The 23,791-nt window shown below is 47.4% G+C and overlaps 2 protein-coding genes across 5 annotated transcripts in view; both read right to left on the reverse strand.

Annotated features, from left to right (window-relative positions):
- Positions 1-1,832, reverse strand: part of LOC1277603 (sodium channel protein Nach) — a 2,128-nt gene extending 296 nt beyond the window's left edge. Inside the window, exons 1-4 of the mRNA XM_061662593.1 lie at positions 1,195-1,832; positions 1,041-1,125; positions 693-978; positions 1-629 (exon numbers count right to left, since the gene is read on the reverse strand). The exon at positions 1-629 is cut by the window's left edge and continues 296 nt beyond it. Of these exons, the coding sequence (XP_061518577.1) occupies positions 169-629; positions 693-978; positions 1,041-1,125; positions 1,195-1,832 (1,470 nt within the window). The 3' untranslated portion in view covers positions 1-168. The remainder of the gene's footprint in view (positions 630-692; positions 979-1,040; positions 1,126-1,194) is intronic.
- Positions 1,833-2,065: 233 nt separating this feature from the next.
- Positions 2,066-23,791, reverse strand: part of LOC3291709 (bridge-like lipid transfer protein family member 3B) — a 30,112-nt gene continuing 8,386 nt past the window's right edge. The window contains exons 2-16 of one of the 4 annotated variants that reach the window (XM_061658106.1): positions 18,063-18,264; positions 16,994-17,865; positions 16,406-16,525; positions 16,023-16,318; positions 15,847-15,867; positions 12,397-12,483; positions 11,113-12,326; positions 10,909-11,047; positions 10,701-10,830; positions 10,036-10,614; positions 9,855-9,969; positions 7,878-7,898; positions 5,838-5,980; positions 5,192-5,656; positions 2,066-5,117 (exon numbers count right to left, since the gene is read on the reverse strand). In XM_061658106.1, the coding sequence (XP_061514090.1) occupies positions 4,943-5,117; positions 5,192-5,656; positions 5,838-5,980; positions 7,878-7,898; positions 9,855-9,969; positions 10,036-10,614; positions 10,701-10,830; positions 10,909-11,047; positions 11,113-12,326; positions 12,397-12,483; positions 15,847-15,867; positions 16,023-16,318; positions 16,406-16,525; positions 16,994-17,865; positions 18,063-18,264 (4,579 nt within the window). In that variant the 3' untranslated portion in view covers positions 2,066-4,942. The remainder of the gene's footprint in view (positions 5,118-5,191; positions 5,657-5,837; positions 5,981-7,877; positions 7,899-9,854; positions 9,970-10,035; positions 10,615-10,700; positions 10,831-10,908; positions 11,048-11,112; positions 12,327-12,396; positions 12,484-15,846; positions 15,868-16,022; positions 16,319-16,405; positions 16,526-16,993; positions 17,866-18,062; positions 18,265-23,791) is intronic. The other 3 variants (XM_061658107.1, XM_061658108.1, XM_061658109.1) reach the window with 3 other exon arrangements.

Below are 23,791 nucleotides of genomic sequence, written 5' to 3' on the forward strand. Positions count from 1 at the left end.
GACCTGTTCTGAGCTTAAGACCCCACTCCAGCGTTGGAAAAAATCCAAAAATAAGGGTAAAAAGCATAGCACAAAAAAGCGATTTCCAGGACACACTTCAAAATCCTATAAAAGCTCAAGCGAATGGTACTGAACAATCCAGGTAGAAATTCAAATTCCAGTTAGATTTTAACCATGATGCAATGCCTTCCGATTGTCCTGCTTGTCATGCTCATCCGACTCATCATCGGCACTTTCGTCCTCCTTAATTTCGGTAACCACGTACGACCCGAACCGCACCGTAAAGAAGTAGATAAACTCGACCAAGCTCAGAATGCTCGCCCCGGTAAACAGTCCCAATATGCCACCGATCGAGACGACCACGTCGATGTCTTCGCGCACGATCTGGCGCCGGTAGCGCTGCGACGGTAGGCTCATAATCTTGATCAGTACCGAGCGTCCGGTCCGTGCTTCCATGTCCGTTTCGCGTCCTATGATGCGTATCTCGTGCTCGGTACAGGAAGGGAAGCAATCGCACACCAGCCCGTTCGTGCGCCACGGCTGCATGATGGTCGTCTGGGGAAACATCAGATCGCGCTGGTCGAGACAGTTTAGCCCATCGTACCCGCAGACGGGACTTTTATCGTTCTCTGGAAAAGAAGGGATGTGTGATACTGCTGTACTACTACCACTACCCACACTACTTCCAGTACTTCCAAGCAGCATGTTATGGTGGCAACAGTTGCACGTTTTGATCTGCGCCGTCTTGAGGCACTCCGTCACGCACACGCTGTAGCTGTACTTCGCGTACCGGTGGTCGGTCCCTTCGTCGGGGAAAACGCACCGCCGCACACTTTTGTCAACCGTTCGAACTAGCGGATCGTTTGCGATGCTCTGGGCGGTGATGTAGATCTTGCCAGCGTACCCTTCCGGCATTTGGTTGAACTGGAGCGTAGTTAGGAGCATATGCGGGATGTCCTCTTCGTTCTGGACGTATGCCTTAAAAGAAAGTAAAAGAGCTTAGAAATGCATCAACTACATTTCCACTGCCACTTCCTGACCGTTGTAGCTCGGCTAAAGTTCAACTGCAGCTCTCCCTTCGGCGATGCCATGCTCATATCCATCCGCAACCACTGTGGCCCATATCTGCACGGAAGAATTTAGTGTCATTTTGGAACTCCAACGCCAAAACTTCCACTCCCCACTCCCAATTACTTGCTAACAGTCTGTATGGAGTTGAGCAGAAAGCACGAGCCCATCGTCGTCTGGATCGGCCGGAAGTAGCGACAACAATCGAACACCTTCCCATTCCAGCGGCACTCATCAAACAGCTGGGAACAGTTCGCCCGCACCGCGTTCGAGAACCTTGGATACCCCTCCACCGGACACTTGACACAGTCGTCACAGTCCTTGTACATCGCACAGTACGACTTGATCGAGCCGTAGTTGTACAGGTTGTGGTAGATCAGGCGCAACATAAACTCCTCCACATCGTAGTTGTACTCCATCTCCTCGGTCGTGCGCAACCCGTCGATCACCTGCTGGAGCGCATCGTACTGCTGCTTGGTGTAGCCCATCTCACAGACGCCCACCGACGGGAAGTGGGCAATGTCTTTGCGCGGATCCAGATTCTCCACCACGATGCTGACCGCATCCTTGCGGAACAGCTCCATGTACGTGTTGATCAGCATGTACGAGCCGGTCCAGGCGAACAGGACGCATGCCATCCAGAATAGGCGCTCGGTCCAGTGGTACTTCCGGTTGGAGATGTACCCCACGCCGGCCAGGGAGCAGTTGGAGCAATAATCGACCAGGATGCGGTACAGGACGCGGAATGCTTTTACCACCACCATCGTTGAGCGTGATCTGACCAAGCAGGGGTTCGTCGCTTGACGGGCGATGCCGCGTTCGTTTTCTGCGTGAAATTAATTATTAAAGCAGCCACTTTTGCGCAGCATGGAAAGTGAATTAGCCGTGCTGCGGGACCGTCATGTCGTCTTCAATATTAGATGAGCTATATCGCCCATATCGTGACGACCTCCCAAAGCGGTTCTTTCTTTTCTTCATCCACCAGAGCATCCAATCGTGGCTTGTGTTTTCGTTTTTATTGAATCCAATAGATAGGTAACTGTTATAATCGGTAAATATGTTTCTATTCTGTAACACGTTAGACTGTTGGGGAGGGGAGAACCTTTCCTTTCCAGTGTGCCGTGGAACGTCCACCTCTTCCTCCTGCGTATTCTGCGCTTTCTCTCTCTCTCGCTCTCAGTGTGTATAGGTTTGTGTACCGATGTTTTGTGTGGTCGGTGTGAGTTTTCAAAAAGGGTATGTGGGAAACAGGCGCGTACGCCCTGTGCCCTGTTAGTGGGTTCGGATTATACGGTGGACGAAGGTGTGCTGTGCTGTGGGTTGGGGTTTTTCTTTTCTGTTGCTTCTGTACCAGCTCGGGGAGAGGCGGCGGTGCAGCAATTAATGGCCCCCTTTGCCTATAATGTCTCATCAATCACATGTTTCTTTGCAATCCTTTAAACCTAACGATCGTTAGTGTACGGTGTGCGTGTGTGTGTGTGTAGTGACATCGTTGCTGCTTAGTGTACGTGCGCCTTAAGCACAATTAGTTAAAGTCTTTCAATCCGGTGCCACACCATCCAGCCCTGCCATTATTCCATTCGCAATATTCGTATTTAAAACGCTCTTGAGAATGAAAACGAAATGAACAACATCGCGTGCGACGGAGTTTGGGAGGGGGAGGTGGGGCAGGGCACCACCACGCGCAACCTATCTATTCTTCCCGTACGCTTCTCCCAATGCCAACCACCATCGTGTATAATATATTTGGTTCATATTCCTATTCTAATGTTTAGGCTGCCTCTATCGGTCTGTCCGTCTGTCTAAGTTTGGTTGTATAATTCGTTCCCGCGTTTTGCTGAGTTCGTTTCAAAATAGTTTCACAGACACGCACGCACACACACACACACATACATACGTTTCTTTTGCTTTTGTACAACAAACTAACTACGGAGGATTGGGTTGATCGTGTATCACGTGTACGAGGAGTAAGAGGTAACTAAACTAAAACCGAACGTTACGTTGCTGCTGGGAATGGTTGCACACCGCTTAACACACTAGTGCAATGTTTTTTTCTTGTTAATCCGTACCCTACCGGCTGTATGAACATGTAACCGAACGCAACGGAACAACATTATGCCTAGAATATACCACCCCCTACCTATACACCCCCTTGTGTGTGGTGGTTTTGTATTGCGAAATCCTATCCTAAATATATGTGTATATCTGTTTCATGCTGCTGACTGTTCTCCTGTTGCCGTATCTTCTCTTCGTGATCATTACGGGAATGGTTAACTTTAATAAGATGCTTCGTTTTCCTTTTCTTCTTCCTCCTCCTCCTCTTCTTAAGCCCCGCGCTCGATAGCTTTTCCGCTTAAAGCTTGCTGGTTTGTTTGTTGTTTTACTCTTTTTTGTTGCTAAATTACAGAACACACACGCGACACAGCGAGCCGAGCAGAACAGAAGCGCACGCGGGTAAACTTAATATCACACACACACACAGAATCATCTTGGCTTGGGGGCGGCTTAGGAATTGGTTTGTTCAATCATTTACAACTCGCGATACATGCGCATGTAACGAAGAATGTGTGTAGCCAACACACACAGAGTGTGCAGTTTAGTGCAGCAATTGCTATTCACAACGTGGTTCTTTTGTTTTTTGGAAGGAATGGGTGTATAATTAACACAACGATTAGAGTTTAACTTCACATCGGGTTTCCCGCGCTCTCTCTCACTCTCTCTTTATCGATCTCTCTTTATCGAGTGCTTTTCTTTGTTTATTGCTAGAGCGAGTGTGTGTGTTTTTATTCTTGTGCATTCTCCACACAATTTTTCGTTACCGTACTTGCCCCGTCACATTTTGGTTTAACCGTTTTTTTTTAAACTAATTACGAATAATGGCAAAACTTGAAAAAGTACATTTCTAGCGGATTAGTATAAAAATAAAACAACCAAAGGTATAGAAACAAAAAACAACCATTTTCCAACTGAATACTTTTTAGGACGATTACCTTACAGGGTTTTCCAGGCGTTCTCATAGCTGTCGGACACTTCCTTTACTCTTTCCTATTGGAAGTGAACTTAATATGATGGCAATTGGATTCTATGGTTCCTTTTTTGAACAGGCTCCTTGAAAATTCCTACTGGGTTTGTCCAACAAGGGTGCTATAGAGTCCAATTCCTATTACTTCAAATTCATATCACGTGCGAAAGAGTAAAAAAAGGGTCCCACAGCTATGAGAACTCCTAGAAAAACCCTATAAGACGTAGAATGGATCAATTCGCTTGTTCGCCTTGTACAAGCTTGCTCTTTAGACTGTTTACTCATACATGCTACATGCCGGTGGGGTAAAAGTATGATGCGGACTATCTCTGGCACGGCATACATGTTTTGTTACCTTTTTATTTCTCTTTCTCTCTCTGTTTCGAATTCAACTCTCAGCTACTTTTGTTCATTTTCATTTTTTTGGTGTATCTTCACGGTTCAGTTCACGGCTGCAGTTCGCGATAGAATAAAATTTCACGCCTAAAAATTATCAACAAAATAAAGAGAACAATAAAACATAACATTTTTAAAATTACAAGACCAATACAGCCCATTGCGGAACGCCTACAGTTGGAACACGTGTGGAAAAGATGGTAAACTCTCCCGAAACAAATCTCCGTTGCCTTTCGATCAAACTCTTCTGACTAAAAGTCCACCAATTGCCCTATACCACCACCACTTTTCCCCCGGGTTTTGCTTGTTTTCAAAAGCGTGCGCCATTGGCAGCTGGTGATGGTGCTGTGTGCCGATCGTACGCGCTTTCATAAACATAAACCGACCGGGGGAAACACTTCCATCGCTTTAGAATGGATTTTCACCGCAGCACTGTATACAGTCCATACAGTTGTGCTATCTTTTGCCATCCTGCTGCCCCAGCTGGACGTCGCTCAGCGAGGTGAGCTGATCCTGCAACGATTTGATCGTCGCCATCAGGGTGCGCTTTTCGTCCAGCAGCGTCGTGATGTCGTCCTGGGCCGCCTTCAGGTAGTTCTTCAGCATCTCATTATCTTGCCGTACTTTCATTCTACAAAAAAGGAGAGATAATTGTGAATGTAACATCCATTTAAATGTGCACATTTAATTTTCCTCTTCTCTTACCGATTGCTTTCCGCCGTCTTCTCATTGTCCGTGAGCTGTTTCTTCAGGCTGTCGTTGTCCAGCTTCAGCTGCTGCAGCACCAGATGCAACGATTTCACCTCCCGGTCGCGTTCCCGCCGTACCTCGGTGTCGGAGCGGTTCAGCTTGCGCTTGCCGCCACCACCGTCCACCGCATCGTCCGCCTTGCTGCCGAACGTGGGCTGCACGTAAAACACGCCCGCCTCGTCCCGTGTCAGCAGCACCCGGCCGATGGCAAGGTTTACCGGCAGCGTCCCGGGCGACGTTATGTTCACCGGCGGCCGATCCTCGATCAGATTGATCTTCACGTTCTCCACCGTCACCTCCATCGGTATCGGCGTCGGTATCACCTCATCCTCCGCCAGATCGCCCAGCCCGACGACGGTGCTCATCGCGAGCTGCAGATCGATATCCTTCACCTCAACGTTTAGCTTCCGCTTGAACCAGCTAGTTTTTTTTAGGCACACGCAAGGTAAAGACAGAGAGAAATGTTACACGATCAAGAACAAACAAAAAACGCCAAGAATCGCTGTTGTTCACACCCCATCCTAATTTCCCTACGTTTTCATAGACCCAGTCCCCTTACTGATACTTGCAGTCCATTTGCCACAGTATTTGTTGTCATTACCTCAGGATTGTCTTCTTGTCAGTGATTTTGCACGAGTCGGCCGGCAGGGTGAGCTCTTCCTCTAATCTAATCGCAACACAAGGCGGTGCTTCCGGATTATGCGGTGCAATGTTCCATGCTCTACATCTAGTTCCGAACTTGGTCTGGTGGTGAGTGGGTGCGTCGTATACGATGGGCAAGAAGGGTGGGAGTTGGGTTTCGCAGTTCATACAGCATTGAGAGTTGCCCATCATGGTGGTCGCGCAGGGAGGCGCATTTACATAATTTCATCCAGATTTGTTTCGAATAACCCATTTACACATTATGAAAAGCGCAAAACACAGCCATTTTCGGCAATTTAATATGAACGAGTCAAAAGAAAATAGGGCATAAGGGAGTGGGGAAAAGAAACAAATGGAAAAGAAAGAAAAAAAAACTATTAACTGCATGGTCTTGGCCGACATTTTTAGATTTCATATATGGCAAAACAAGATTGTAAGTGTAAATCGCTAGAGAAAACGAAGTAGTTATGTAAAAGAAGTATAAGAAGAGATAGTTTAAAGACAAAGAAAGTGTAAAGAAGCATAAAACGGAATTAGTTTTAGGCAAATTAGAAAACCAAAAAGAAACATATATAATGTCAAGAAAAGTGAAAGTGAAAAGAAAATAGAAAAGAGAGCGTACATAGAGTAAAAAACGAGAAAGAGAGAAGTAAACAGCGACACATTGTAGCAGAAAGAGAGATTCCAACAAACAATGAAATGGAATATAAAGAGTTCTAATTCTAATAGACTGACTTCGCTGACACAATAATAATATACTGTACACAAAATGTGGGTGAGGAAAATCGTGAGTGAGAAAATCGTACTAATTTCTGGGGCGGGTGCTGTTTTCGAGTACATAGAAAATGGGTGTGATAGACATTCAAAACATGGGTTTAATTGGTTAAAGGTGATAAAAAGATTAAAAGATCAACACTGCACGCAAACCTTGCGGAAGAAAAGGAGAAACACATGCATCTGCACTATATCCTAGAAACAAAACAGTCGAAAAAACTGACCGTACTACTATCGTGACGGCCTGATTGCTTGTTGAGCGCGTACAGTGAGCGCTCCTAGAATGTGTTTTGGTAAGCAAGAGATATAATTGGGCGGCTTTCAAATGCTTTGAAGTGTCTACTTTACTGATCAAATTTCCCTGAAAACTGATAACAGTAGTTGGTTATAATCATAGTATACTAAGATGCGTTGTTAAGCGAATGTTACAGAGTTTTCTAGGAGTTCTCATAGCTGTGGCGGACATTTTATTGACTCATTCTTACGTGAAATGAACTTAATCTAAAGAGAATTGAAATCTATAGCTCCCTTGTTGGACAAATCCAATAGGAGTTTCTAAGAAGCCTGTCCAAAAAGGGTGCTTTAGAGTCCAATTTCTATCATATGAAGTTCACTTCAAATAAGAAAGAGTCAAGGAAGTGTCCCACAATTATGAGAACCCCTGGAAAACCCTGTATACTCTATTTCAGACCTCTACTCCTACCAGCAATTAAGAAACTAGAATTCAAGCAGATGCAGAAGAGTTTGGCAATCAATTGTCTGTACTGGGTCAGTGTTACAGTTGGAGATGATGGCTACCTTGGGGATAGTTCATTCGTGAGTATTTTCAACTTCATTTGTGCATAGTGTGGGCCTTATCTTAGGGAATGGACACACATGTGGAAAAGAAAAACCTCGTACATGCTTTCTTTACTTCAGCTGCCAAAAAGCTGACACAAACACATCAAATGGCAGAGGAGGGTGGACCACTGAATGGTTCAACATATTTCACACACACAAAAAAACGAATCTCTCTTTCCATCAACTACAATGTTCAACACAGCGCAACACGGCGCGACTGCCTTGCATTGATAAAACAAAATGAACGAAACAAGTTAAAAATATAAAAAGAAATGATAAAACACAAAACACCGAAACAGAACATAAATAACGCTTAAAATCATACACAGTTTGTAACATACAAACAAAACACGCACAAAAGTACTAGTGGAACAAATATAGATACCTTGCTGTTGCGGTGGCCACCCTTTTTTTCGGTGGCGTGGCGTGTATTTATGTGTATATTATGGATTCAGCCAACAAGTGTGAGCATTTCGTTTGATGATGGCAGTGCAACGATGGGTTTGGTTTTGATTACATTGTATGAAAACGACATACATACACAGCACAAACACACACACACACACACAGAGAAAGAGACACAAAAAGAGACAGAGACGCAAACGCACCAAAGGAAACACAACATCGATATATGTGTATATGTTGATTAGAACCATCGCGAGCGAGCAACCAACATCAACATCCATAATTGTAGGATAGGATATGGATCGTAATTATTGTTTTTTTTTTTGGTAATAATAGCAAATATGCCCAATGAAGTATATATTGGTTGCAACGGGAGTTGTGTAGCGCATAGCCACAGCATGAGCGATGAGCAACAGGGATCGTGGCATTTGCACAGCGGACAACCCCACATTCAGTAGTGTGGCGAGTAAGAAATATGTTGCAATATTTTGAATAATTACAAAAGTATGATTGTAAATTGGTGTGTGTGTTTTTTTTGTGGCACACGTGTTGCAGGTGCAGGTAAGTTATCACAGTAGTATTGCAGTGTGTTGTGTTGTGTTCGTTTTCGGTTGATACCGTTTAAGTAATTTTTTGTTTTGTTTTTCATTCAGGTAATTCACACCACGATCGTCGATTGTTATTCGGTTTGATTATTGTTTTGTTTGTTTTTTGTTTTTGTTTTTTTTTGGTTATACAAGATAGAGATGATAGAAGAAAGCATGCAAAAAAAGAAAAAAGAAAAGAAAAATATGTTTCAACAACATTAACACTCGGATAGTTTTCGGATTATGTATGTATATAATATAGTAGCATATATATATATATAGATATGGTTAGTATAATTGTAAGATATTTGGTCATATTTTAGCTAGCACGAGTAGAGAAATAGAGGAATGAAAACAGGGAGCAAACAGAAAAGAAGGATAAACTGGATAAGAGAAACAGAAGAAGATGTACGTAAAAGAGACGCGTGGTGCCAATGGAGCAAAAAGAAAGAAGGAAACATACGGCGACAAGAGAATGGAAACGTGTGCATCAATGGATAAAAAAAGACAAAAGTTTTACAAAAAATGAGTTAATTTCAAAACGAAACATGCCAATTTGAATTACTTGATATACAATACGCGAATAGTAGTGTGCAGTTACAATTCAGTTTAGCGCCAAATAAAGAAGATGAAAGAGAAAAGGACAAAAAAAGAATAAAACAGATCTTTAAGCCTTTCGCACATTCGCACTCAATGCACGCGCCGTTCTTGGTGTGCGCGGCCGTTTGAGCTTCCGGTGTTACCTATTTCGAAGCTCGATATGCATTTTAGCCATCCATTTTAGCAGACATTGAGCACATCATGACAGATATATTTCGCGATACATGGGGAATCTTATGTACAAGAGGGGGGATGATATCATATCGGGGGTAAGGAGGAGATAAAAGATGCATATTTAAACGATGATTTACGGCCAGATTTAATTGTTTTGCGATGAAGGTACAAAGTATAGTGCGATTCACATTATCGTAAATCATCGATTGCCGTTAACAACAGATAACAATTGCGGGAAGTATTCGATATAATAGACACCGAAAAGAAAAGAAGGAAGAACAAAAAAACGGAAATACAACGTTCGAATGAAGTGGTGAAACCACCATACCATAGGTTATCGATTATCATGATTATTGTATGAGGAAACACAACACATACAGAGTGAAAACAAGGAAACAAAAGGAACAAAGTGTAATCGAAACAATCGATAGGGAAAACCAGACCAGAGAAAAAGGTAGCAAAGAGAAAAGAGAGACAGGAAAAGTGTTCGAAGAGAGAGAAAGATTGTTGTGTTCTAGTGTGTGTATGTGTGTGTGTGTTTAATAGATAGTTGAAGGATTTCCTCAAAAAAACAACCGATGAAGAGGTAAGCATACCTGAAATTCATCCCACGGTATCGCACCGCATTCATCACAGCTTATCGCCGACACTTGCAATCGAAGCGAGGAACCATTGCCAACATTCTGGCGTATCACCTCCACCGTGGTTAATCTATCAAAATAAAGGAAACACATCAGTTTATATGAAAACACCACATACACACACACACAAACGAACCTGAACGTCACCATCGACACAATGTCGCGCCGCTTCAGACTGATGCTTTCGGACGGGTCGGACGGGGAGGACATGTTCGAGAGGAACGGATCCTCGCACACCTCGCTGGCCACCTCGATCGGTGCCATCTTGATCGTGCTCTCCTGCCCGAACGGGTACAGCTTAAACATCGCGTCCATGCAGTCCGTCGTCTTCTCCGTGTCCTCCAGCACGCGCTGCAGCTCCGAGTCAGAGCTCAAATCCGACTGCACCGACAGCGTATCGCTGATGTCGTCGGACGTGTTGGTTTTCAGCGCCGAATCGATCGACGTCATCAGATGCGAGAAGCCCTTCTTCATGGAGCTTAGCCCCGAGTTGAGGTCTTTGGAGAACGAGGACGAATCGGTGGTTGAGTTGCGCCCCACCTTCGATTGCGTCTGCACCGGAATGTGTTGTGGCTGCTGGGGGATCGGGGTGGTGACGCTCGTCGTACCGACGGTCCGTGCGGTTACCACGACCGACGAGGAGGAGGGCGTCTCGACCGAGGCTACGCCCGACGTAGAAGAGGTCGTCGGTATGCTTTGTATCTGTACGTTGTGTCTGGAACGCGAACGAGCGAGAGGGGGATTTAAGCATAGGGTAAGTACGTGTGACGGACAGGATTCTAAGTGTGCGAGATAGCGTACCCGTGGGTGTTGGGATTGGAAATGTGATGTACTTCCACCGGTGGTTCTGTTGCGATTGGGGAGGGACATTCGGTACTGCTAAAAATGTTAGAATTTCTTGTTTGGTCCATCGAATTTGGCCACCCGGAACCTGAAGCGGGAAGAAGGGAAGGATGGATTTGATCATTTGCGATGATCGTATGTTAATCTATTTCAACCCTATTTGTACCTAAACTGGCCGAATCCGGCAATACGCTCTCACCATCACCGCCGCTCGACTCTTTGCCTGGCGTTTGTGAAGGCATGACGAGCGAAACTTCCACCTGGGGTATCACACAGCCAACGATAATCGATTTTTCCGTATTTGCCTACAAGATAGATCGTGGGATGAGTCTAAAAATAATTTCCTAATTATCTCGGTTCACTTTCTTACCGCTTGCAGTATTCGCTTCGAATCAAGCGACAGAAAGGTGGCCAGCTCGGTCAGCTCCTCTGCCAGCCGCAGCAAAAACAGATACTGATAATGATCGATTTGAACACTAACTAGATTGGAAACGTGAGCGATCACGTGCAGATCGGCCGTCCGATTGTCCGTCTCACTGTCCGCCTCGACCGACGGGAATGCTTGCGGTAGCTGCGGCGGCGTCCTTGCCTCGCCGCCCTGCCCAGACGCGGAGGAAAATCGTTTCCGCTTCTCATCCTCCAACGTCGCACCACCACCAACACCACCACTCCAGTAGCCGCTCCCGAGCGGGGTGGACTCTAAATCTAGTGATTGTTTTAAACTGCTCACGGACAGTATCAGACTGCTTTCGCTCGATTTGTTCGAGATGGTATTATTGCTATTGTGAATGCGCTTGCTGCCGTCGCTGTTCCGCTCAACACCGCCAGCGACCGTATCCGCCGGGCCGATCATCAGCTCGGGCATTTCGTCCGAGCGCCCGTGCAGCCAGATCGTTACCGGCACGGCATCGACGAACGGAATGGCACGGCTCGGGCCGATCGAACGCGCGCCGTAAAACTCGACCCACACCGGGTCCAGCTTTAGGCACCACACGTCGCGCGGCTCGCGCCACGTTGCGTAGCGCGTCAGATTGCTAAACGCGGACTGCAGCCCGTCCGCACCGGACCCGTTCAGCATCGGTGGTCCGTTCAGCCCGCCGGCCACGTCCGTTGCCGCAATGTGTGACAGTATGCGATCGGTCACGATACACAGATCGCCCGGTTTTGAGGGAAAGCCCGATCCGAACACAAGGCTACCCTCCTGCAGGGAGGATATCGCCTGCGCTAGGTCGGCCCGCGACGAGCCCGTCTCGCGAATGTTCGTCAGCGCAAACCGGGACACCTCCACGTGCATTGCCTTGGGCCGATCACGCTGCTGCGGTGCGCCGGGCGACGCTTCGAATATTAGGCGCGGCATAATGCACTCCACCTTCACGTCCATGTACATTATGTTCGGTTGCTGCTCCGCGTCTGACGTCGCTCCGCTCGACGGGGTGGACGGGGAGTTGAGGCCGCTCGTGACGTTGTTCGTGCGCAGGAGACTTTCGTGCAGGTTCAGCACGAACGAGCTGAGCCAGAGCAGACTGTCCAGGTGGAAGTGCACTTGTACGGGATTGATGTGAACGAACGCTTTCGACGGTGGCACTGTGTGAGAAGGGGAAAAGATGTTTTATGTTGTTCAACCTATCAATATTGGCTCCATAAAACCACTTACAAGGAAATACAAAGTCCCCGGGATAGTAGAAGTACGTAAATTCCGCATGCAATGTGGCCATATCCGGTGGTACTCGGTCCCGATCGGCTAAAAACAACAACAAAAACGATAGAAACGATTAGAAAATGTTGCGCTGCGTACGAACACAGTCTATAAAATAATTAAATTTAATAACAAGTTAAGGGAAAGAGTATCGCATGCAAGAGGAGTTACGAAAACAACAGTCTATTGTTTAACCATGAAAACTAATTATTCTAAATGATTAAAAACGAAACATTAACATTAACATTCAATGCTAAAGGTCAACAGTGTGTATCCTGATTTAGAAGTAATGTAAAATTCATGTCGCTCTAATTTTTAATTGAATGGTTCACCCACAACCAACACACGGGCTCTTCGCACGCACGTGCCAAAGCCAAACAAGGCTTTGATGAGTAGTAGAAGCTTTCCTCATTCAAGCCCGTACATCCGTGTAGGGAAAATGTTACTTTTACTGCGCCTGGGTCGTGCGTTCTATCGCATCCTGGTGGACTACTGCAACAATGCATCGCTGGCCGGCATCGGGTACATCGTCAACCGCCGGTACCACCCAACGGAGCGACTGTTCTGGTTCGTTTGCACCTCCATTGCGTGGGTTTTTGCGGTCCGGCTCATATGCTCCTACATGGAGCTGTTCCGGACGGATACGATCAGCATTGCGGTGGAGAACATAGATACGCGGGCCGAGCCGATAGTGTTCCCGGCGGTCGGTGTCTGTGAGATGGGCTACGTGAAGGAAGTGTATCCCGGGCTGCAGTCGTACCTTGGCTCGTTGCAGACGAACGACGAGATGGAGTTTAACTACGACGTGGAAGACTATATGCTGCGCATTATCTTTCACAACCTGTACAACGAAGGCTCGATAAGTAGCTACTGTGCAATGTACGAGGAGTGTGACGATTGTATGAGGTGCCCGAAGGATGGGTACAGCCAGACAGCGGCCATGGTGCGCGCTAACTGTAGCACACTGTTCCGCGAGTGCCGCTGGAATGACAAACCGTTCGATTGCTGTCGCTACTTTCAACCGATCGAAACAACGATCGGAACGTGCTATCTGCTTAACTCGCTGCAAACGGTAGAGAAGTAAGGTGCTAACAAAACCTGGTCTAAGAGCTAAATAAGCTCTAACTGTGAGTCTTTTCCTACAGACATGGCAAAAAATGGCTGCCGCTGGAAATGGAAACGGAGCATCCTGATGGCGATCTGCTGTTGACTTACAATTATGCAGTTACGGTAAGCAGGAGAGAGAATGATAATAGTGATGTGGTCTTTGGAGCGCATCTTTAAATCCGATCCGGCTATTGTTCCGCCCGGAGTCGGAGTCATCCAGAGTCGTTCGCAGTTGTTCAGAGTCGTTCGGAGTCGCCCAGAGTCGCCCGTAGTCATTCGGAGTCATCTGAAGTCGTCGGGAGTCATTTGGAGTTGTTCGGAGTCGTCTTTAGTCGTTCTTTAAATCTTTTAGTCCGATCCGGCTATTGTTCCGCCCGGAGTCGGAGTCATCCGGAGTCGTTCGAGGTTGTTCGGAGTCGTTCGGAGTCGCCCAGAGTCGCCCGTAGTCATTCAGAGTCGTCTGAAGTCGTCGCGAGTCATTTGGAGTTGCCCGGAGTCGTCTTTAGTCGTTTAGAGTCGACTGGAATCATCCGAAGTCGTCCGGAGTCATCAGAAGTCGTCCGGAGTCATCAGGGGTCGTCCAGAGTCGTTCGGAGTCGTCTTTAGTCGTTTGGAGTCGACTAGAATCATCCAGAGTCGTCCGGAGTCATCACAAGTCATCCGAAGTCAGTGTCATCCGAAGTTTTCCGGAGTCATCGGGAGTCGTCCGGAGTCGTCTAGAGTCGTCTGGAGTCGTCTGGAGTCGTCGGGAGTCACCCGAAGTCGTTTGGAGTCGTCTGGAGTCGTCTGGAGTGACCCAAAGTCGTTTGGAGTTCGGAGTCGACCGTAGTTGGAGTCATTGGGAGCCTTCCAGAGTCTATCAGCTCCGACTCCAACCGATTCCGGACGACTCCGAACGACTCCCGACGACTCCAGACGACTCTGAACGACTTCAAACAAATCATACCGACTCCAGGCGACTCCGGACGACTCCGGACGACTCCGGACGACTCCGGACGACTCCAGGCGGCTCCAGACAACTCCGGACAAATCCTCACGACTCCAAATGATTACCGACGACTTCAGACGACTCCGAATGACTAACTACTCTGATTCCGAACGACTCCGAGTCCGGAAGACTCCGGGCGCTTCCGGACGACTCCGAACGACTCCGGATAATGCTGACCGGACCTACCTTACGAAGTCGGTTCCGAAATGATCGGAGTAGGATCGGAGTCGACTCGGGATATTAGCTAACTTTACCCATCACTTTTCACTGAAACGTGCTTTACTCGTCCACTCTCCCATCCAGACCCACTTAATGAACGAAGACGACATCCCACACATCCTGCTGCGCCGGCTACAGTTTCAACAGACGATGCAGGGCCACGAGGAGAAAATCTACTTCACGCTGCAGAACATTGTCAACGATCCGCTGGTACGGTCGGTGGACATTGACGTGCGACGCTGTCTCTTCCCGGACGAGCATGCGCTACCGTTCGGCAACACTAGCTACCCCAAGTACAGCTACAGCGTGTGCGTTACCGAGTGTTTGAAATCGATGCAGCTGCGTGTGTGCAATTGTTTCCACCACAATATGCTGCTCGCAGGCAAGTTTTCGTGTGTATGTAACGACATTTGTCAAAACTCATCTCATCTAATTTGTTGCTTCCAAAACATCCCAAAAGGTCACGAAAATGGGTCCGTGTGCGGGTACGCTGGCATGCAATGTTTGGACAATGCTGGGCTGATTGCACCGCCGACGCGGATTTTACAGCCCTGGTATACGGGCGGCTTTCCCTGCCACTGCTATCCGTCCTGCAAGGAGAACGAGATCCGTATCGTGGGCAGACACACGTATATGAACGATCAAGCGGAACGTTCGGTTAAGCTGAAGCTGATGATTCATCCGACCCAGCGCTACCGCCGACAGATTGTGCGCGAAAACATCGATGTGGTGGTGTCGATCGGAGGCATTTTGGGACTGTTTACCGGGGCGAGCATTCTAAGCATTGCGGAGTTTTTCTACTTCTTTACGGTGCGTTTCGTTAGCTACGCGGTTCGCGACGATGGGCATGATACGGATGAGGGCAGCGATGATGCGGAGGAATCGTCTAGCGATGATGAGCATGAGGAACAGAGCGTGTATACTGATATCTCTTAAATTTTGCTACAAAAACACTTAACGAGTAGGTAGATGGATGAGCTAAACAAATTCTCTAAGACTAGCAGCAACAGTAACACAAATCAGAAATACAGAAGAGAGAAAGGAACATAGTCTAAAGGATCAGAATCAACCGTAAACACACATACGGCCGGTACCTTTCTTCCGCTTGTTTTGTGCTTGTAGCGTACCGTTATAGCCATCATATATGGACACGAAACAATGGTTCCGGTGTGAAACGAAAACAAACATTTAAAATTATTGCACACAACGCCACAGAATGTTTTAAGGGGGAGGCTCGGTTTGTGTGTTCCGCGCTTCGTCCTACACCTACCCGAAACGAACTCCTTTGGCATCTGCTTGTTCCCGGACGTCGTCACGCGGTACAGCGTAAACTCCTCGATTTTCATCACCACACAGGCACACATCAGCTTGGCCAGATTGTCCAGGACATGCTTTTTCATCGGCGAAACCGCATTGTTGTGATTGCTGACACCGCTGCTCGGTGTGCCGGGCACGGAGGGAGCTGCCGTTTGATTGGGCCCATTAAGCCCTGCGGCACCACCACCACGCTGTTGTCCAAGGGCTGGCGATGCGGGTGTCGTTTGCTGCTGGCCGTAGTTGGTTGTTCTGACGAAAAGGGAAGTTTTGTGTAATGTGAGATTGTGCTTGTGTCAAAGATCAAAAGGAGCGGATTGTGGCGTAAGCCGGATGTACCTTTCCAATGATGCATGCTGCGGTGGTCGATTCGGTTGACTTAGGTTTAGAATGGCTTCCCTGAAGGAGTTTAGTGATTGCTCGAGCCACAGTGCGGGCGGTATGCTTGCCTCGCGGTATCTAGGGGATGGAAGTAAGGAAAATAGGACAGTGTTAGGGCGGCCAGACGGATTATGCTTTGGGGAAATGTCACACGCTATCATTCGTGCATTAAATGGATGTATTCCTTATGTAAAATTCATACCATTATTTTCGTTCATTAGCCCACTAACGTATTATGTTCAAATTTAGTGCAAATAGTGCAGCAAATTAAATCCAATTAAGCTTGCATGCCTTCATTCATCGCGGATGCCATTAAACCTTTCCATAAAAGCTCATTAAACGCATTCTCCCCCGAAAACACTTCCGAAACAACCATCATGCGCTGCAACATCAACCCTAACTTGCTCGAATTCACTTTACGCAGCGGGTTCCCGCAGCCCCGCAGCAAACACTCTCGGCACACATCGGTGCTGCGACTTGCTCGTAAATTAAATTACCGCGCATTCATTGACATGTGACACTGGCCACCACCCCAATCATACTCACTTTGCCCAGTGGGATCGGTCGGCCTTCGCCAAATGGTACGGATAGTAATCGATCTGGAAGCCCTGCACCGATATCTGCAGCGCGCCACCGTCCTGCAGGTTCGGGTGGCTGGACCGGCCCACCCCCACATCGTCGCACAGGTGCAGATCGATGCGCTGGCTGAAGAAGTGGTACGACGTTTCCCGCACGTCGTACAGGTTAAAGTAGCGCTGGGCCGCGGACAGCTGCTGCGCGTCGGGCGCCTTCTTCGATTGGTCCAGCTGGGCCTGATACTCGGGCAGCGTTTCCAGCTTTCTCTGGGCCTTTACCCGCTGCACCACGTTGGTCGACGCTTTGATCAGCCCGGTCAGCGAGTCGACAAAGTGGAGGGCCGCCTTTAGCTGCGAATCCGTCAGCACCCACAGCAGATCGTCCAGTATGAGCACGAGCCGGCTGGCAACGATGCTACAGTCCGATAGGCGCTTTTTGATCGTGATCCGGCAGCGGGCCTGGTTCGTGAGCAGCCGCAGTGGCGTGAGGCTAAGGTCCTGGGTGCTGCTCGCCTCGATGCGCACCGTCTGCCAGGACAGCTCCTTGAAGATCAGTATCATGCCGCGGGCCGGATCTTTCAGTCTTGTAACGCGCAGATCGCCCAGCAGCCATTTGGGCGTGCGGGATTCGACCCGTATGCGGGACATCTGCACCGAGGCGGTAAATGCGGGGCTCTTGAGGTTCACGTTCACCGTGTTGACCGCGATCGTGATACCGTCGATGATTTTGTGTATAAAGCTGTATTTCCCCTGAGGTACGGTCATGCTCGAGAGACCGGCCGTCGGTGTGCCGCTGCGCGCGATTTCGCATGTTTCTATCGTTATGTTTACCTCGTCTAGTGTCTGTAAAGCGGGGGAAAAAAGGATGAAATGAAATGAATTAGTTGAGAAATTGCACCGACACGAAGCGAGTCAATTATTGAACGGAATTGTTAATCTGGTAAAATGATATACACTTCCTGAAGAGTTTGACACTAATGACAAACGGCTCTACCAACTCTCTCTATCTCTTTCTTCCCAAGTTTCCACAGCCTACTTACCAGTACAATCGGTGTGCTTTTCAGCTTGGTCCAGGATATTCGAAACGAGACGTGATTGCACCAGGCGGACGTCAGCCGCAGCCAGGCCGGCAGTTCCAGCAGCTCCGTCAGCACGTTCTCGTCCAACTGCAGGTTGGAGAGCTCACCTTCGCCCCGGAATGCGCTCAGGTTCACCTTATCGGGTGATAAATTCTTCGTGTAACTGCAAGTAAAAGCCAAGCGAGGAGAAACAAAGCGAAGAGAAAGCGAGATGATGAGCACAGCTTCACACACACACACACAAAACAGCAAGCAAATAAATAAACCGGAAACAGGATATGGTTGAGGTGTACGCTTACTCCTTCTTCCTTTTAGCCCGACGGCAAGGGATGCCCCGAGATGCGGAAATGTCAAATAAAAGTGCGAAGATGATGATGGTGGTGGTGGTGTGACCGAGATGAAATTAAACGACATGCTCGGAGAAGCAGAAACAAGCGCTCGGGAGTGGGTGAGTGGGAAATAAAACGCCACCCAACGCCGGCATATAAAATGGTACAGTGCCTGTATTTCCTTTAGTCTCCCTTGGCGGGCAGGACCATCATCAGCTGCGTTACCAGCTGGTGAAAATAAGGATGTATGGGAACCTTTTCCCCCCAATTCCTCCCAAACGTACGTAAAACTGTCGAAAGCACTTGGCTGCATAGGACCTGTTCCGGGGACCTCCTCGTGCTCCAATTCATTGCCCTAAGGCATGGAAGGGAAAAACCGGCAAAGGACCAAAAAAAGAGCGAATGTCCCTAACCACCCTTAACCACCGGTGGATTTGATGGCACGTTACACACGATTGGGGCCGCCAGCGCGTTATTGGTGTGCATGTGTGTGAGAGAGAAAAGGAAAGCGACGCAATGGCCTCGGGGTACAAGGCATCTAAATGACAGCCCCGTATTGCCGTGTCAGTAGCGGAGAAGAAGAGAGGCAATTTTGGACCGCATTGCCGCAAGCGATCGTCCCGGAATGTCCCCGAACGCCCGAAAAGTATCCTGCGGAACGAAGCTAATGTGTGTGTGTGTGTGTGGAGCACGATGTGAGCCATCACAGTGAGCCATCGCAGGGATCATGTGTTTGTGAGATGAATTCTAATCAGGGGCAAATTACGCCCCGCAAACCGTTTTATGCTCACACGCATGATGCTCACGGCGATGACCTCTGGCCTATAAACGACATGATAGCGGTGAAGGTTAGAAGAAAGAGAAACTGTAACCACAAAAGTGTATCTCTTTTCTCATGTTTTTTTTTTTTTTATTTCTTTCCTGCAGCAACACCACATCAGTCAAATCAGTTCCCAGTTCGGGGTTCGTAATTGAGTCATGCGTTGAGTGAGGACTGCTTGCTGAGGACCATTGCAGACCCGGAGAAGACATCTCTGATAACTCGTCCAAAGGACGCTCTGCCTCCGAATAGAACAGACACGGCAAAGTGAATTAAACATATTGATCAGCTGGCAAGGCAAGCAGTCGATAAACGGTCTCCACCGAAGTGGAATCTTGGAAGCGTTCCTTAACGTTCGTTCATGAAGCCATCAGTGGAGGACAATTAGATTATGCGACAGAAGAAGAGGAAGGATAACTAAAGCCAATGCAGATTTAAATCGCAAGCACATCGAATGCCTGTGGCCAATTTTATGCAATGTGCGTCTTTTGAAACCTTCTATAAGAAAGAGGGGGAAAAATGAGAAAGAACATCGCATCGTTCATTGAATATGTATGATCCAATTATCTACCTATCTGTGCAACGACAGCTTAAACATTCCTCTCTATTCTACAATCTGATCACTTCAAGAAGAGCGTTTTAGAAAAAGGTGGGAAAAAGCAGTTACGATGAGGAAATAATAAGCTCTCAACTGAGCATGTTTATGCTGTAGCTCCATAAATCTCGTTCTTCTTCCTAATGTACCTTCTTCCTTGTCTTAAGGGAAGCACGAAGAATCAAAACGACATTACCACGTCATCACCGATAAATCTGGAAGCGAAAATTTGTTCCAAATTTTGACACCAACCTTGTCCGACGTGGTTGAAAAAGAGGGGCCCATCATCAACATCACATCAACGTCCACAAAAAAGGGACAATTTTTGTTCGACGGCAATTTACCGCTTTGATGACTATAAACAAATTAGATTCCCGGCGGGAATGTGCGCGCCACACACACACACACATTTGCCTCCAATGGTTTTTGGTCCCTTTTTTCCACCGTTTTCGTATCATAGTGACACAAGGAGACAGCAGCAGCCACTGGTCAATTGCCCGCCACAGTGTGACCAAGCAAATCCAGGAAGGATCACGAATGAAAAACAAAACACCAGAAAGGCGAAGGATTTTTCGTGAAGGAAATTGAGCGAAAAAGAAGAAATCCACGGGCGAGTCTTCAAATCCACAATCTTCCCCTTCACTCCCCCCCCCCCCTTGAGGGCATTGGTTAGCTCTCCATTTTACAGCGGACAAATTAAAACGTCACCCAGACAGGAGCTAACATTTAACCATTTTGTCGTCGTCGTTGTCGTCGCCGCGCACTGGGAATGTGCAGCGGCAAAGGAACCAAAACAACAAAAAAAAAGCACTGAAGTCCCCTGCTGAGATAACTCCATGTCCACGCGCAAGCACACACACACACACACACCAAGTTAGCTGGCGCATGGGGCAAAAGTTTATATTGAAATCACCGGCGAACCATCCCCGTTGTTAAAACAATTCCTTCACCGATGAGCAGGAACTGGAGCTGGAAGTGAACACAGCAGCAGCAGCCGAGAGGTCCCCACCTCCCCGCATCCCAAAAGCCCTGAGCCCTGGAAACTTCAGCAGGAATTCAATTATGCACTGATCCAGTGTCCGTGGCGGCGTGACTTTTGCCCTGACGAGCGCAAACCAACGATCCTGCGGGCAGAAGGGAGCGAAAAAACGGGCAAAGGCGCCTGCGAGATGGAGGACTCCTGGTGTGTGTGTGTGCGTTTGTGCCCTGTGGCCAATACGGGCGGGAATGACTTTCAATTTGCCTGCTGCCAACTACGGCCCAACTTCTGCCCAACATCCGGGCAGCCAAGGGAAATGGGGGGGGGGGGGGGGGTGGTTCCCGCCGGCAAACTCTCGTTTCGGACCATTACCGCGCAAAGGCAAAAGGGAGCAGACCCGACCAACCAAGGGGGGAGTTGGGGGTTTCTAATGACTCTCTGGTCAACGTGTGGCGTTGCAAGGCCGGGGGCAAGGATATGAAGTAGTGACAATTTCAAAGGAATTGAAGCAGAGTGGTGATCGTAATAGCGCGCGCTCCACGATACACTGTCAAGTGCAACGTTTCAACCATCGGGAGCGATCGATAAATGTAATGGATTCCTTGGGCGGGAAAAATGATGCTGTAATACCACAAAATGTGATTGAATGCGTTGATGTGGATTGAATGGATGTCTCAAAGTAATACCTCTCGTAAAGACATTGTCACGTTATAAGGAAAGTAATATCACAAGCTCAAATATGTTGAAGGTTAGATCAGTCTTAAGAACTCGTAATATACCATATGAAACGGATTCTTAAGAATTGTACATGTCTCCATGAATTTGGAGCATTTCTTGAATTATTCCAATAAAGATCTCCAAGGATCTAGACCACGGGCAGTGAGGGTTTGTCGCTATACAACGAAGCGACATAACTTCGTGACTCTGAAGTTACATCCTTTGGAATTAAATCCTACCAAATCTGGAATATAGGATAAAGTCTGGAGTAACTGATATACGCTGAACACTGATAGTTGAACATACTTTTTCAAGTGTGTTCACGACAAGTCTAAGGTCTAGGGGCGTGTTTAAATACTGATCATTCTATAGTCTGAGATCTTCAAGCTCTATTGACTAACTGGAGACATCTTCTGAGGACCTCAATCTGAAGAATTCTTGTGAGGACTTCTTCTGACGACTTTTTCTGAAGACTTCATCTGATACCTTCTTCTGAGGACTTCTTCTGAAGACTTCATCTGATAACTTCTTCTGAGGACTTCTTCTGAAGACGTCTTCTGAGGACTCCTTCCGAGGACTTCTTCTGAGAACTTCTTCTGAAAACTTCTTCTAAGGACTTCTTCTTATTTAGCAAACAACTGATGTCAGTCTAGGCCTGTCTAAGCCTACTAGAGTAGCTTGGCTATCTGTGACTGATTGGTGTACCGACCGCAGGATACTCAGTCCATACGGAGCTTGAACCCATGACTGGAACACGACCAACCAAAGGACATGTTAAGATAAACGAGACTAAAACTGTTTCTAACGTTTATCAACCAACCATGGGAATGCACTGTTTACTTTAGAAAACAAATTTAAATAATTATTAACATGAAGTACTTAATATGCAGGAAACATAGTAGAAGTCGTAGCTTTTGTTCAAGATACCAACACACGCCATCCAATATAAAGTAAGTCTATTATTAACCTATTTAATCAAGATCTTTCACTTCTTGAAATAACACAGAAGGTAAAACTCTCTAGCACGACATTACAAGCATTCCAAAACAACGCATAATGCACCAACCGTCAACCTATGTACAAAAATAGCACACAAGAGGAGCATGGCACATTCACCGAGCGAACTAAACCCATCAGTCATAGTAAATGTTTGCCGAAACATTAACACTTCATCCTACGACCAAGCACACACACACACACACCCATAGAGCCAGGAAATGATCGCTTTCCATGCTCACACTCCCTCGACAGATAACGGTCAAGTTTAATGATGAATATTGCACAACCATCCAAGTCTATGTGACGAACCTCAACTATGCTACACCAACCCCATCAACCAAAGGCGTTCCAGGCACCCACACACAGTGCAAGATACCATCGGCTCCACCTAAGCCTGAGCTATTATCGAGCGTACCATGCATAAATAATGCTTCTAATGAATAAGTGAACGGTTTGTACGGTACGGCCCGCGTTCCTGGTTTACCATCAGCATTCTCGTGCTTTGAGAGTGCTCTTAGAGACAAGACATACAAGACAATTCCAATCCATCCTTCTCAAAGTCAGCAGCAGAAGCAGGAGTTCGGCAGGAGTTTCAATGTGGTCACCGAAAATTGGTTACCTTCCAAAGGCAGTATCGAGGCACACTGATCAAACTGATTGCCCCCGCCACTGATGGCAGATATGATTTCGACGATATCGACGACTAAACTTAATAACCAATCCATCCCCTCCCGAAGTACCCCCCAGAGGGGACACACAAACCCCCTCCCCCTTGTGTGGTTGTCCCTGAAGTCCAATGCTGCACCGGCTGGAAGGCCAATATTGATGACACGCGGTACGTGCCACAGGTTGCTGCTGTTGCTTTCCTTTTGCGCGGGAAAACCCGTCCCCGTCAAACGAATGCCGCATTTCTGATCAAGAAAAGCAGGAAGGCATTTGAAACGGGAGAAGAAGAGCAACGTTGGAAAGGAAATAAATTTCATACCATTATTTATGTATTCCATCCCAGTTTGGGGACCTTGCGCGGGCTTGCTCTGCTGTGTCTGTGTGCGTGCGAAATAGAAAGAAAAGCTTCACGATGAGCTGTAAAGCTAAGCACGTCCGGATGATCGATCCATCTCCATCTCGTTTGGCGGAAGTGAAGCACAAAAAAAAGAAGAAGGAAGGACCTTCGCAGCGGAACAGCAGAAGCACATCCGGTTTACCGGGCTGAAGAGGGGAGTTGCGACCGAAATGCTGATGCGGAGGAGG

Source organism: Anopheles gambiae, chromosome 3 (assembly GCF_943734735.2).
Source record: "Anopheles gambiae chromosome 3, idAnoGambNW_F1_1, whole genome shotgun sequence".
Lineage (NCBI taxonomy): Eukaryota > Metazoa > Arthropoda > Insecta > Diptera > Culicidae > Anopheles > Anopheles gambiae.